The sequence below is a fragment of the Chionomys nivalis genome, chromosome 1 (genome assembly GCF_950005125.1).
Source record: "Chionomys nivalis chromosome 1, mChiNiv1.1, whole genome shotgun sequence".
Classification (NCBI taxonomy): Eukaryota; Metazoa; Chordata; class Mammalia; order Rodentia; family Cricetidae; genus Chionomys; species Chionomys nivalis.
Window position 1 is genome coordinate 164908814 of NC_080086.1, and position 16239 is coordinate 164925052.

The 16239-nt window shown below is 46.6% G+C and overlaps 1 protein-coding gene across 2 annotated transcripts in view; it reads left to right on the forward strand.

The window, feature by feature from the left end:
- Kiaa1549 (KIAA1549 ortholog) overlaps nt 1–16239 on the forward strand; it is a 137175-nt gene that overhangs the window by 50740 nt on the left and 70196 nt on the right. For both annotated transcript variants that reach the window (XM_057768903.1, XM_057768911.1), the window contains exons 2-5: nt 3629–6328; nt 8649–8737; nt 9686–9863; nt 16033–16160. In XM_057768903.1, coding sequence (XP_057624886.1) covers nt 3629–6328; nt 8649–8737; nt 9686–9863; nt 16033–16160 — 3095 coding nt within the window. The remainder of the gene's footprint in view (nt 1–3628; nt 6329–8648; nt 8738–9685; nt 9864–16032; nt 16161–16239) is intronic.

Consider the following 16239-nt stretch of genomic DNA (forward strand, 5'->3'; position numbering starts at 1 on the left):
CTTGGCAGAGAGAATAAACCTCCTGGGTTGGCACCTTCCAGTCCTCAGTGCAGAGTTTTTTTTTTTTTTTTTTTTTTTTTTTTTTTTTTTTTTTTTTTTTTTTTTTTTTTTTTTTTTTTTTTTTTTTTTTTTTGTGCCTGCTCTTTTTCAGTTGAGGACTTTGAGGTTTATTTTTAATCTTTTTGACCATTTTGCCTTTCCTCATCCCTGCTCTTTTTTTTTTTTTTTTTTTTTTTTGGTTTTTCGAGACAGGGTTTCTCTGTAGCTTTGGAGCCTGTCCTGGAACTAGCTCTTGTAGACCAGGCTGGCCTCAAACTCACAGAAATCCGCCTGCCTCTGCCTCCCGAGTGCTGGGATTAAAGGCATGTGCCACCACCGCCCGGCCCTCATCCCTGCTCTTTAATTTTAATTTGCGGCAGATCTTTGGCTTCATAAACCAGCCACTGAACAAGGCTCTTTGTATTTTAACTCTTGCATCCTTCTGGTTCACACGAAGGTGTGTTTCTGACTCATTTTAGAAGGGATCTTGTCCTCTGTTTGGCTCTTAAATTTTAAACATTATAGCAGAGTATTGTTATTATTTTAAAAAATACTATTATGTGTATGTGTCTGGTTTGTATGTCTTTGTACCACATGTGTGCAGGAATCTTCGGAGGTCAGAAGAGGAGTCCAGATTCGCTGGAACTGGAGTTACAGATGGTTGGGAGCCGCCGTGTGGGTGCTGGGGACAAACCCAGGTCCTCTAATAGAGCGGCTAGCTCTCCTAACCTCAGAGCCATCTCTCCTGCCCTCAGAGCAGAGTTTAAAACAGAAATATACATTCTTTATTCTTAGGCAAACTTTCAAATGTGTGTTAACACAGTTAGACAGAATTTTATAACCTTTTAAATGTGTGCTTTTTAAAAAGTCTTCCTCCAACTCTTCCATTTGTACTGGCTACGCGGCTGCCTTATTGTGAACGTGCACCGCCACCCCTTGTTTGCCCTGGCTACGCGGCTGCCTTATTGTGAACGTGCACCGCCACCCCTTGTTTGCCCTGGTTACGCGGCTGCTGCGCTATTGTGAACGTGCACCGCCACCCCTTGTTTGCCCTGGCTACGCGGCTGCGTTATTGTGAACGTGCACCGCCACCCCTTGTTTGCCCTGGCTACGCGGCTGCCTTATTGTGAACGTGCACCGCCACCCCTTGTTTGCCAGGGATAATAACGTTCCTTCCTGAAGGATATTCTTGTTCCGGGCCTCTTTACCTAGGTTCTTTAATTGGCACAACCACCCCTTGTTACTATTTACGTATTTTCTTGTGTGTGTGCAGGTGTGTGCATGTGTGTCTGTGGAGGCCAGAGGATGACCTCAGGTGCTGTCCCTCAGAAGCCATCTACTCCCCCCCCCAAAAAAGAGAGATTATTGTTATTAGTGTGTGCATGTATGACACATGTTTGCATGCCTCTTTTACAGCACACGTGTGTGAGTCAGAGGACATCTATGTGGGGTCGAATCTTCCCTCCCACCTCTATGTGGGTCCTAGGGATCAAACTTAGGGCACCAGGCTTTCAAGGCAAGCGCCTTTATCTGCTGAGCTGTCTCGCTGGCCCAACCTCACTTTTTGAGACAGGGTCTCTCATTAGCCTGAAACTTAATCCAGGGATCCTCCTGCCTCTGCTCTCCGGAGTAGGCATTGCAAGTGTGTGCCGCTTTTCATATGGATGCTGGGAATGGAACTCAGGTTGTCATATCGGCCCCTGCACGTTCCCTCCATCCCCTTGTGTGTTTTTTTGATACAGAGGTTTAATGGTTATGCAGATCTAAAGCACCAGATATTTTCTCCCAGTATGTCTTTGAAGGTTCTGTTCCATTGTAGTCTGGCTTCTGTGAAGTGGCTATCTGATCTTTTACTGCCAATCATCTTTTTTTTTTTTCTGGCTCTGCTTATGATTTTCCTTGTGTTTGGGTGTTTTCTCAGTCTTTTTTATTTGTTTGCCTGATTTTTGAGGCAGGATCTTACTGTGTAGGTCTGGGTGTCCTGGAAGTTACCATGTAGACCAGGCTGTCCTTGAACACAGAGATCTATCCTGGCTCTGCCTCCTGACCGCTGGTGTTGAAGGTGTGGGCTCCCATGCCTGGCTTCCCTCTCGGCCTTTTAATGGTACTCTATTTCTCTGTTCATTTTATTCTATTTCAAAGTCTTTTCTAACTGTAGCAGAACATCGTGGAATCACGGACTCTTCATGCCAACTGGATCCCTTTAAGACCTCAGCCAATCCCCACCTGTCACAATTTTTATTTTTGTGCTCGCATTTATTTGATCTGTAGCTGAGGGAAGTGTTTGCTATGTGTATGACAGTGTGCTTTTCTGACCACATTTTTTGTGTGTTTTCCTTTTAAGAAATGATCTCACGTTGGGCAGTGGGTGGCGCACACCTTTAATTCCAGCACTCAGGAGGCAGAGGCGGGTGGATCTCTGAGTTTGAGGCCAGCCTGGTCTACAAGAGCTAGTTCCAGGACAGCTAGGACTGTTACGCAGAGAAATCCTGTCTCGAAAACAAACAAACAAACAAAAGATGAACTCACTATGTTGCTAGGCTGCTTTCAAATTGATTAGCTCAAGTGATCCCCTTGCCACAGGCACCCTAGTGACCGTGACAACATGTGTGTGATCCCCGTGCCTAGCCCGAGGAAAATGGATGTTACTATCTGACAGACAGTGAAGACCTGGCCTGTCTTAAATTAGGACTCCTAAACAGTTTACTAGGACCATAGAAATGATGTAGGTTCTAAACCTGGGGACATGTTTTACATGATTGCTACAAAGAGTCTGAGTTGCAGTAGACAGTTTCCTTTGGGGCGTAAAGGATAGAAATTTGCTATCTCCTTTCTGGAGTGTGAAAATCCAAGGTCAGCTTGTCAGATGGCACAGTTGATTGTCTCTGAGGGCTGTGAAGGAGAATCTGCTCCGTGCGGGCCCCCCTCCCGGCTCCCGATGATTGGCAGTCAATCTCTGATCTTGGGCTACACCACCCTGATGTACTCTCGTGTTCGCACGCTTTCTCGCCTGTACATGGGTATCCACATTCCCCCCCTTATTAAGATGCCATTTGTAAAATAGAATGGATTAAAGATTATCTGTACCATTTCACACACGTTTGGGGCAGATGGTTCTGTGCGTGTGACTGTATGAAGTAAGGTGCGTGGGTGTGTGTCCACACATGCGGACTTAAGGAAGTGCTCAGGTGCGTGACTCTGTGTAGATTACCGCAGTGCCGCTTTTGGCACTGTCTAGCTTCCAACTAGAATTTCTACAAATTGTGGCTATTGATAATGAATGGATATTTTTATATGTATTTTTATTTTATGCATATGAATTTTTCTTCGCATTATTTTACGTGTCTGGTATCTGCAGAGACCAGAAGAGGGTGCTGGATCTCCAGGAACTGGAGTTACAGAAGGTTGTCAGTTGCCACATGTGCTGGAAACTAGACGCAAGAGCAGCCAGTGCTCTTAACCACCAAACCACCTCTCCAGCCCTAGTGAATGGGTATTTTCTGGATGAATGGTTCTTTACATCTGAAGCGAGATGTTCACACTCTGACTCTTTGCGTGGCCGCTAACTCAACTTTGCTTCTCTTGCTAGATGAGCTCTCCCTGGAACAGCACAACCCTTCTTTAAGTCCCGAGGAGCTCCTGCCAGAGACAAGCATCATGCCCAGTGCCGTACTTGTGGCCTTACCAGAGACTCTAGGGTCCCAGCCAAGCATCCCTGCCCTTGCCCTACCCTCTGCATCTGCACCCACTTTTGATACAGCCTTTTTAAATCACAGACATCAGACTCAAAGTACAACAGAGCACAGCGTCTTCGGGGCACATTATGGATCCGTGACGAGTAACGAGGTGGCGATTGATGATGATGAGATGGATAACTTTCTGCCAGATGCTCCCTGGACCTCTTCACGGGTGGTTTCTCCAGCGCAGTCTGTCACACCGAGCCCACGGGAGCCACCCCAGGAAATGCCAGAGCCTGGGATGACTCCATTGCTACCCAGGATGTCTTTGCAGGATGAAGTGCTGTCCGCATGTCAGAACACAGCGCAACAGGCAACTGCGCACGTTGAGTCCGCCAGTGATTTCAGCTCTTCCTGGTCAGCTTTTCTCACATCTGAGGGCATCATTCCAACTCCTAGTAGGAGTGTGGTGCTTCATCCTACGGAAGTTCACAGCCAGTTATCGAGCAAGGCTTTGCCAGAGATTGTAGCTTCCAGAACCGAGGGCACAGAAGACCTCCTTTCCAGCTCCTGGATTTCAGTGTCTCAGCCGTTCGGCGGTGTTGTGACTCAGCAGCCATCTGTTCCCCTGTGGGAGGTGTCACAGCCTCTTCTGGGTGTCCTGGCCACAAGCACAGACAGATACCCTAATGGGACCACTGCTTGGAGTAAACATCTAGAAGAAGCCATCTCTCTAAGAACACTCCCCAGTGCAACCATGTCGGCTACAGACACTGTTTTTATCAGCCCACCTTCTGCGTTATTTTCAGCCCCGCTGTCATCTGTATCTTTTGCTGCCCAGTCAGCTGGCATTTCGGATAACCCCTTCCTCTCTAGCAGGGCTGGGGAAACCTCAGAACCACCGCACAGCTCCGCGGTCCCCAGCTTTACTGACCAGCCCCATGTCCTCAACCCTGAGGCATCCTTGAGACCACATACCTGGTGTGTGTCCTGTGCTGTCTCATCACCTCAGCAAGCTCTGGCCAGGAGCCTCACGGAGAAGGACATGGGATCAGGGGACGGGCTTGAGACTCTGTCTATGGCCTCAGTGGAAGTAAGCCGTCTTTCTCCATTGAGCAGCGAGGGCACAGACCTCTCTGAACTTGAAGATCTTCAAGTATTTAATACTCTTTTCCCTTCCAGACCTGTCGTCTCCCTTTCTTCCAGATCTGTGGGGTTCTGGAAAGTCAGCGTGGATATGTCACCTGAGGTGGATGTGAGCGGCATCACCACCACCCAGGTGTACTCTTCCCACGACCTCCTCTCCACACCAAGCTCACTTGATTCCACTTTTGGCCTCTCCGTCACCAACGAGCTAGTGATGCCATCCAGTGTGACCCATCTGTCGTCCTCAGTCATCCCCAGCGTCCCTTTTGACTCATCTTTCTCTTTGACAGCAGCTCAAACCACGCCATCCCTCCCAGTTGGACACCTAAGCCTTCTCACCTCCTCCAGTTCCGTCTCCTCAGTAGAGTCTAAAGTTTCTGCTGATCTCGAACCGACCAGCTTTTTGGAACTCGAGTCTGGAAGTCTTTTGGATTCCACATCCAGCTTTTACTCCACTCCAGTCCTGGACTTCAGCACTCCGGCCCCTTCACGGTCAGATGTTCTTGCTTTTCCATCCTTGACGTCAAGCGATCCATCAACCTTCCCTTCTCAGCCTTTCCCCACCACAGCCGAGACATTTTCATTGTCCAGCTCTATCAGTTTGCAGTCCCCTCAGCTTTTTGTTTCTAACCCCACGAGTCTAGAGCCATCTCAGCCTTGGTCCAGTTCAGACCTCCTCGTGAAGACAGTCACTCTCTTTCCTAGGCACTCCGAAATGCCCCCGCTTTCAAGCCCCCCCTCTGATTCTCTCAAGTCCGCCGAAGCGTGGAGAGTTTCCCTGGTCCAGTCCGACGCTCATCTCCCCTCCGCTTTCTCTGAAGCCACCTCTGTCTCTGAATTTTCACTCATCCCCCGTGAATCCTCAGTCAGCACACTGGTGCCCTCCAGCTCCGAGACCCCCCTTGGCATCTCAGCTGCTGGGACTCGCCTCTCATCGGTGCCAGCTGGTTTCCATTTGACACCCATTTTAACCGAGTCATCTCCATTCTCGACGCTGACGCCTTCTGACGGCAGTGTGGGCGTGACGGACCATCACACATCTGTCCCACCCATACCCTCCAGTGCCATTCCGGCCAGCACAGAGTCAGCCTCTAACGTATACCCGTCAACCACCCCATCGCTTGCTCCTGAAGTCAACCCTTCACCTCTGCCCACAAAGCCAGTCATGGGCTCATCATCGACACCCACAGATTTACCACCCAGTACCTCCCCAGAAACAAGTACCTCCCTGGAACCAAGCATGCCCCCCATCAGCACTGCCCCTGGTGATACCGTGGACTCTGCTCTGAACAGCGAGCCTATGAGTCAGAACCCTCCGGGGAACAGTGCGCCCCTTCCCCAGCCCTCCCTCGGTCCTGTGACCACCTCCACTCTCGAAGCCACAGTTGGTACACCAGCACTGGCCACAGCCAAGCCGCCATATGTGTGTGATATTACAGTTCCCGATGCCTATTTGATCACAACTGGTAAGGCCCTGCTTCCAGTCACCTCTCTGAGGTAGGGGACCTCTCTAAGGTGTTTGTGTGCAGTGTTTATGAGACACCATCGTGTTGTGAGAGTAGGTGTCGGTCTCACATGACCTGCGGGTAGCCGTCCTCTTCCTCGGCCGCCTCCTGCTAGCCATCCAGTCCCTTCATCTCTTGATCTGCTTTCCCGAGTGTCAAACAAGGACCGTGGGCTCCTTAGGTTACTGTAAGGATTTAAATGTATAAAATACATAACATCTAGGAAATAACTGCACAGCATTGAGTATTAGTAATTACCGTAAGGGCAGATAAAGATTTAAGTGGGCTGTGGAACTTCTGGTAGTATCTTTGGCTTTGGAACTCATTGCCCAGCATGTGCATAAATGTCATGAAGCAAAACACATTCTTGTTTAATTTTTAATATCGGCTTTTCTCTTATTGGTAGCAGCTGTCTGCTAGGGAGAGAGTCTAGACAAAGTGTTTTGTTTTGTTTTTTTGTGGAGCTCTATAATAGTGATGCACAATCACGTGAAGGGTGTTGATGGCTCAGAGGGAGATGCTGGGAAGCCGACCTCCACTGAGGGAGCCAGGCATCCTTTGACAGTCTCTACACCTCTCTTCTCTTGGCCTTGGAGAAACCGTAGAGAACCGGGAAACAATGTGTATGATATGTGTTTCTGGATGGATCCTGTTTCCCAGACTCAGGTCCCCATGTCCAAGGTGGCAGTGTCCTGACTTCCTCAGTTTAACCAGAGAAGGTGGTAATTGTGTGGCGGGCAGTGGGTCCCTTGAGTAGCACGTAGCTATCCTGAGTGGTTCCCTTAGCTGCACGGGGCTACTTGTAGCGTGCACCTCCTGTCTCTATTGAGTAGTTCTGCCTTTGGTTTTCTATTAGGCCTCACTCTCCCTGAGTTTGGCTCCTCCTGCTTCCCTCCCCCTCCCTCATTCCCTTCCTACTCATTTCGTTTTCCAGTGTGTCATTCATGGCATAGTCTTGGCCACTCAGAGCCCGGCAGGCCATGCCAGCTGGCTGTTGGTGGGATCAGCCAAGGTAGGCAGACAGGGGCCGTGGATTTGTTGTAATGGTTTGGGAACTAAAGAACTGAGCAGGTGACGCTCCCCGCCTTCTCACCACGAGCCACTGAGTTACTAGAGAAACAACCACATAGCCTAAGCGTTTGTTTTTATAATGAACGAATGAGGGTTGGTTCTGTCTCAAGTTTTAATAATCTAAGATAGGATAATAACTAGAGAGATGGCTCGGTGGTTAAAAGGGTGTGCAGCTCTTGCGGAGGACCAGAGTTCGAGCCCCAGCACCCGTGACGGGTGCTGCACAACTGCTGTTCTAACTCCAGGGGATCTGACCAACTTCCACTGTTCTCCACAGTCACCTGCACCTACATGCAATCCGCAGACACACATGTACATGAATAAAATCAAAATAAGAATAACAACACTAGATATAATTCTGCATATAGAATGGAGGGGGAAGGAAAAATATTATGGGATAGAAGGGAAGCTTTACTGGCAGACAGACATACTTGCTGTCACAGATTTATATTTATTATTTTTAGAGATGTGTATGTTTGCAGGTGTCTGTGGAGGCCAGGAGATAGATTTAAACTGCAGCCTTGGAGATTGCGAGCTGCCTCATGTAGGTGCTGGGGATCAGCCTGGGTCCTCCTCGAGTGTGCACTCCAAACCGCAGAGTCAGCTCTGCAGCCCTGGTTCAGATTTTCAAGTTGGACTTTTGTGTGAAAAACGAATAGAAAGAAATAGACTTTGGAATGAAAACTACTTTATTTCCTATATAAAATGTTACTAGGTGGACATTATCAAGAAATTCGCTCCCATCAGTAGTGGTTAGCACTCCCCAGCAGCTGCTTGGAACACTCGGTGCAGCCGTCCTCCTCCTGTGGAGGACGGTATGGCCAGTTGGTAGCAACTTAATGATTTTAAAAATATTACTTCTGAGAGCTTTTAAAGCCTCAACCTTTGCCGTTGGGTGCATGTCTGGAGGAATTCTACTACTTGTTGAGAAGAAAGTGGGAAGTGGAAGCTCCTGTCTCCTGAGTGGGCCACAGTTGCTGCTCTCCCGTCCTGCCCACCAACCTTCTCAGCGTGTCAGGCCGACGCTGTGCCCGGTTTTTCTGTTTCCTATAATACTTCACGTAGACATTTCTACTCTGTCCTTAGTCTGGGCCTTATATTTCAAAACAAGCCGCTAGCATGCTTCGTCTCAGCCGTGGCTTCCTGAAGTGACAGCTTCATGCTTCCTAGTAGCACTAAAATGCATCTGCCGGTTGCCTCTCGTTTGTAGTGCTGGCCAGGCGAGCTGTGCAGGAGTATATCATTACATCAATCAAAGAAGTGTTGAGGATTCACTTCAACCGTGCGGTGGAGCTGAAGGTGAGCCCCGAGCCCGGGAGTCAGGTCTGACATGCTTGTGGGGTCTCGTAGGGTGTGGGTAAGAGCCCTGGGCTCTGTCTTTGAGTTCTCTCTCTCATTCCTCTCCTGGCATACGGTTTCCTCAGCTTCTCCACTCACAGACCAGAGGCAGCATAGTTTGGGGCGACCTTACCAATCTTGCTGTCCTTGTTACTTTAATGAAATGACTTGGGCTTAGGTTAGGTTTCAGAATGAGTCCATTTGTGTCTTTCTGTACATTCAGTGTGACTGAGATGGATTTCCATACTTTGCATGGCACCCACCCGTGGTGAGCCTTACAGAAATAAAATATATAGGTCTACTAATCCTCCCCCTGGCTAACCAGAGCCCTGACTATGAGCCATGCTGGCCATGGAGCATGTGAAATGGGCCCAGCCTGAACTAATAAGATGCACGGTGGGTGCGGACTGCATGCTGGAGCTCAGACCTGCAGCAGATAGAGGGCGCAGACTGTCTCACTAACTCTGGTATCGACCGCACCCCAGAATGTTGTTTCCCACATTAAGTGAGATGTATTTGAAATTAGCTTCCCTCATCCCTCTACTTTTACTGTGGCCGTCATAGGCTCAAGTGGCCGTCACTGTGTTGTTTAACCAGCGAGGCTCTAGGAAACAACTGCGTGGTGTAAACATGACCGAAGTCCTGGTTTTTCCACAACTCACCTTTCAGCCCATGTTACTGGCTGTCTGCCCTCTCTTGCCGCTCCTGTACTTCTGTGCCATTTCCGTGAGGGTTGGGCAAAGGTAGAAGGAATGTGCAAAATAAAATCTCGCCTATCTTCGAAGCGATTATCCTCCCAGTTAAGCTGCTGATACTGATATGCATATATATTGTTTTACTTATTATTTTTTCTCTCCAACAGTTTTCTTTACGTTTGAATTGTCTTTTTAAACTCTTTTATTTCTCTAGGTCTATGAACTGTTCACAGACTTCACTTTTCTGGTAACATCGGGTCCTTTTATTTACACGGCAATATCTGTCATTAACGTCCTCATCAATAGCAAACTTGTGCGTGACCAAACTCCTTTAATCCTCTCTGTGAAGCCATCTTTCCTCGTGCCAGAGCCCAGGTTCCAAGTTCAAACAGGTAAGGCAACTGAATATAGATGCTTGGGTTTGTGTGTAGAATCTTATTTTAATTATATATCTACTTAAAATTGGGGGTTCTGTCCCGGTGAGATGGCTCAGCGGATGAAGGAAGACCTGAATGTGATCTCTGGAACCCACGTGGTCGGAAGGAGGGAACCGACTCCTGTAGGTTGTCCTTTGATCTCTACTTGCATGTGCGCCCATGCATGCGCACACGTGCAATAAATGTAAAAACTGAGGAAGGGGCACACATGTAGTACATAGACACATGCGGGCAAATCACCCATGCACATAAAACAAAATCTTAAATAATTTTTAAATTGGGTATTGTTTTAAGAATATCCATTAATTTATTGGACTCGCGTTTCTGGCTTTAAACAAATCTCTGATGTGGCCTTCTGAGTAGCTATGACGTCATTCATGGGCTATTGCACCTGGGCGACAACAACTTTATATTTATGAAAAAAAACCAAACACATACAAAGGTACAGAAAATAGTTTAATGAATCCACATGTGCCATTATATGGTCGCCACAAACTTTTAGTTCCTTTTTGTTTTCGTGTGTGTGCGTGTGTAAGCATGTACACGTGTCTAAAGGTGTGTGCGTGAATGTGTGCATGAGTGTGTGCGTGTGTATGTGTGCACAGGCATGAGGAACCAGAGTATGACTTAGGAGCTATTGCACGGTGCTGTCCACCCTGTCTTTTGAGACAGGATTTCTCACTGGCCGGAAATCTCTAGCTCGGGATCTGTCGGGCTCAGCCACCCCGGCGCTGTGATTATAAGCATCACCGTGGCTGGCTTTTTTTCATGTAGGTTCTGGGGATGGATCTCAAATCCTCATGTTTGTGAGGCATGGCGCCTTATTGACTGAACCATCTCCCCAATCATAACAATTTTCAATTCTTAGTCAAACTTTTATTACCTTCGCTCCCATTCACTTCTCCTTACATTATTTTATAGTAAATCTTAAAAGACCATAAAATTTTACTCACGTGTTTCAGCCTGTACTTCTGCAAGAGGACTATTCAACCCAGATGCACATCTGTCCGTATCATCACCCCTAAAGTTAACAGTAACCGCTTATTGCCTTGTTTAACCTTTTACTATGGGCACTTTCAGTCATGTATGAAAGCAGAATACACAACATGAAGTTCACACACGTTTATTAATAAGCTTAAAAAATAATCAAGATTTTTTTCTTTATCAGTTTTCAAGCAAAACTGGTAAAACTTCTTTGAAGTTGCAAGAACATTTTAATGAGCTGGGTGGTAGTAGCACACGCCTTTAATCCCAGAACTTAGAACTCAGAGGCAGACGGATCTCTGTGAGTTGGAGGCCAGTTTGGTCTACAAAGTGAGTTCCAGGACAATCAGGGTGGTTACAGAGAAACCCTGTCTCAAAAGCTAAAGACACAAAAAAATGTTTTCATGTGATGCCAAATATCGTTTTATTTTGTCTCCATGTACTTAATAATCCATCTGTAATAAATATTATATATTTGAATTGTTTATAAGTTACATCTTCTAATGTGTAGATTTTTAACTAGACTTGAACTCCTGGTCCCCAGTGATTTTTCTGTCTTAGCCTCCTGAGTCACTGAGCCCAAAGGCTTGCCATTCACTTTCACGCCACATGGGTTCATGTGGTAAAAAAAAGTTGGCTTTTGCTATTTTGGTTTTTTGTTTGTTTGTTTTTTGGTTTTGGAGACATGGTTTCTCTGTCTAACAGTCCTGGCTGTCGTGGAACTTACTTGGTAGACCAGGCTAGCCTTGAACTCATCACCGCCTGACCAAATGTTGGCTTTCTATATTTCTTCGCCCTCAGAGACTCCCTCAAAGTAAATCCAATTTGTAACCCTCATCCCACCAGAGCTTCCCGCCTCCCTCAGACCTTGAGAGTCACCCTGCCTTATTATCGGGAATGTTGGGGCACACCCACCATGACCCAGTGGGGTGTGGAAACTGATGTGCACCCTACGGTTAGTGCTGCAGTCTCATTGCCTCTGCAGCTGAGGTCATTAGGACACTTGGAGACGCAGCCTATGTTGACTGTGGGTGCAGGAGTTTTGCAGACACTGCCTAGGAGCAAAGCAGCATGTTTCCAGCTGGCACTGTAGGACCCAGGAAAAACCATCCCATAAAGGTGACAGAGGTCGTGCTGGAGAGATGGCTCGCAGTTGCGAGTGTCCACTGCTCTTACAGAGAATGTGAATTTGGTTCCCAACACCTATGTTGTGTGGCTCATGGCTACTGTGCTCCAGTTCCAAGGTATCTAATGCCCTCTTCCGGCCTCCACAGACACCTGCACACTATTTGCACATATTAAAAATAAGGTTTATTTTTAAAATGATAGAGGCAGTGAATCCAGTGGCATGCAAATATTAATATAGAGACACAAGGTAGACTAAAGAACAAGACAGCGTGATACCTTTAAGGGAACACAGTAACTTCTAACAGTAGATCCTAAAGAAAAAGAAATTGATGGATTTCCTGGAAAAGAAGTAAAAGAAGAAAATGTAAAAGAAAAATGTCTTATACTACCAAGTGATCTGTAGATTCGTTACAGTTCCTCTGAGAGTACTAATGACATTCCTCACAGGTATAGGGGGGAGGGAGGGCTGAGGACAGACCTCATGGGTATAGGGGGAGGGCTGGTGGCATTCTCATGGATATGGGGGGGAGGGCTGATGGCATTCCTTATGGTTATTGGGGGGAGGGCTGGTGGCATCCTCATGGGTATAGGGGGAGGGCTGGTGGAATTCTCACGGGTATACGGGGTGGGCTGATGGCATTCCTCACGGGTATAGGGGGAGGGCTGGTGGCATTCTTCATGGGTATAGGGGGAGGACTTCTGAAATTTGTATGGAACCCAAAGCAAAACCAAACCCCCAAAGAGAATTAAAGGAATGCTGGAGTCATAGTTCCTGATCTCAAACTATGTTACAAAGTGATAATAACCAAACTGCTAGTGGTGTTGCCGAAGAGCAGACATGGAGACCAACAGAACAGAAAGCGCGGAAACAGAGTTTTGACAGAAACAACAAGAACATATATTGGAGAAAGTATAGTGTCTTTAGGAAACCATACTGGAAAACTGGATGTCTTTATGGAAGAGAAAAAAACGTAGACCCCCCCAATACTAAAAAAAAAAAGTCCTTAAAATTGAGACCAAATGTAAGATCTTAAACTGTAAAACTGATAGGAGACGCTGAAGAAATGCTTTTAGGATATTTTTTTGGAGGGGAGGATATGACCACAAAAATAGAGGTACCCAAAGCAAAAACTGACAAATAGGTTCGCATTAGTAAGTCTTCCGTACAGCAGCAGGAACGGTGAATGAAGAGACACCCTGCAGAATGGAGAGACTACTCACAAGGCATCCATTTCCAGAATCTGCAGGGAAATCAAACCACCGAGCAGCAAACCCCTTAAGTAATCTAATTTAAAGCTGGCAGGTTGAGCAGATGGCGTTAGTTGTAAAGAGCTTGCCGTGCAGGCATGAAGACATGAAGACCCGAGTTTGACCCTCAGCACTAATGGGGAAGCTGCGTAGAAAGCCCTGTGACACCAGCACCTGGAAGACTGGTAAAGGAGCATCTGTGGGGCTCGCTAACCAGCCAGTCTGGCTAAATCAGCAAGGTCCAGATTCAGTTAGAGACCAAGTCTCAAGAATAAGATGTAGAGCAATTGAAAAGGACACCTGACGTTGGCCTCTGGCATCCATGTGCATGTGTATAGATGATGTGCCCCTCCTACACTCAATGGGAAATGGCCAGAATAAACATTTTTCAAAGCAGGATATGTCAATAAAGATATGAAAAAAAAAAAAGCCTAGCACTACTAATTAGGAAAATGTACATCAAAACTATGAGCCAGGCAGTGATGGCACATGCTTTTAATCCCAGCACTCAGGAGGCAGAGGCAGGTTGAGTTCCAGGGCAGCCAGGGTGCTTATATAGAGAAACCCTGTCTCGAAAAAAATAAATAAATGAAAAATTAAAAAAACAAAACAAAACTCTGAGATCTACGCTCTTGCCAGAGAACAGCTTAACCAAAAGACAGTTTTAGCCTGTGCTGATGAGGTCACAAGAAAGGTGAGTTCACGTATGGTAGGCTTTGTTTGTGTGTGTGCACGCCGGTGTGTGCACGCATTTGTTTATTAAGTATGTGCGCGCGTGCATATGGAGATTAGAGGACCATTTGTGGGAGTAGATTCTTTTACCATGTGGTTTCCTGAGATCGAACTCAGGTCATCAGTGTTGATGGAAAGTGCTTTTACCCGTTGAGACATCTGACTGGCCCTGATTGTTTATTTATGGATTTGTTTGTTTTATTGTGTGTGTATGTTTGCAGTGAGTTTATGTGCCCGCAGTGGCCAGAGGGCATCAGATCCCCTGGATCTGGAGTTACAGGATATTGTGAGCCACCTGCTGTGGGTTCTGGGGCCTGAACCCAGGTCCTCTGCAAGAGAAGTAAGACTTTGTGTTGACTGCTGGGCTATCTCTCCAGTGTTCACTTTTTTTGTTTTGTTTTTGAAGACAAAGTCTTGCTTTATAGCTTAGATTGTCTTACTTTCACCCCATCATGTAATATTGATTATACAGACAATATAAAAAGCTAGAAGTTTACGGTATGGTCCAATGACACACACACACACACACATACTGAAGGTAGTATATCGGAGAAAGAGCTCCACTGTGTCTTTTTGCTCCTGTATTTACAGTAAGGAAGATAGGCAATCAACCCATGTGTTCATTGACAGATGAATAGATGAAGAAATGTGGCGTATGTACGTAATGGAATATCATTCCGCCACAAAGAACAAAATCCTTCAGTTTGCGTGGATGGAACTGGGGGTTGTTATACTAAGTGAACCGTCAGAAACAAAAAGCCCCATACCACACATTTTCACTTACCTTGTGGAAGCGGATCTGGAAGCCAGTGTGCAAATGATTACCAGACAGTATGGGGAGGAAGGATAGAGTGCGAGATGCTAACACCCCCTCCCTTGCGTGCAGCTGGGTAGGAGTGACCTTGTGTCTGTGATGTAGTGGCGGAAATATGCTCGACAACCATTAGCTGTATCTTTAATTTTAAATAACCTTCATTTTAAGTCTGTGCATGAGTCTCTGCACCATGTGTATGCAGTACCCTCAGAGGCCAGAAGGGGGCATTGGATTCCCCAGGACTGGAGTTAGATGTTTGTGAGCTGCTGTGTGGATTCTGGGAATTACAACTGGGTTCTCTGGAAGAGCAACTGATGCTCCTAACTCCTGAGCCATCTCTCCAGCCCCCAGCTGTATATTTCAAGATAGCCAGAGGGACGATTTTGAACATTCCCAACACAAATAATGAATTTCTGAGCAACAGAGACATCGTTGTGTGTGTGTTGAAATGTTAAAGTTTAACCATAAACATGCAGAAAAAAGAAACAGACTCCTGTCACTCACCATAATTACTCTTAACTAAGAACAAAAAGGATGTTTTACAAGCTGATCTTAAGGAAAAATACTGGGGCCTAGAGAAATGGCTCAACAGTTAAGAGCTTGCTGCTCCTGCAGAGGACTGGGATTCAGCTCCCAGCAATGGTAGCTCACAGCCATCTGTCAGTGCCATGTTAAAATCTTACCTTATTGATATTTATCTTTTCCATTAAAGTTGACTCTGAGGGAATTCGTTGAAAGCAAAATTTTCTTGGCATTGATTTCCATTTTAGAAATTAAGACTTTCATTTTCAAATAGTCAGGGCCATGTTTTTGTGGGTAAAGAAATGAAAATTCTGGCCATTTGTTTGGGTGATGAAGGCAACTGCAACCAGGATTTGTGTAGAGAGTTTTTGGCTTTACCAGGCTTTTCATTCCAGGTCAGAAATCCCTAACTGGCCTGCCAGTTACACAGCTTTTCCTATGCCTGTGGATCCCTAGAGCCAGGATACCCAAGTGTCTGTTCAGTACAGCCTTCTGCATTTTATTAAGATAGTCGTGTGTGTGTTCAATCCTAGTATTTTAAGTTAGTAAATCTTAAAAACAAAAAAAAGCCACACACAGTGGTGCTAGATCTCAGACAGTGGGGCCTTGGTCAGTTTAGTGCTGTCCCCTCCCGTCAGCCCTCCTCTCGAAGCAGCACCTCGTTCATGGGACTTTGATCTCTGTCTTTCTTTGCAGTACTGCAGTTTGTGCCTCCTAGTGTGGATACTGGCTTCTGCAACTTCACCCAGAGCGTGGAGAAGGGCCTGATGACAGCTCTCTTTGAAGTGAGGAAGCACCAGGGGGCGTATAACCTCACAGTGCAGGTGAGAGCGCCGCTGACCGCAGGGCAGAGGGCCCTGTCCTCCAAGGCCTTTCATTTAAAGTGCGTCCTCCATACTGGGT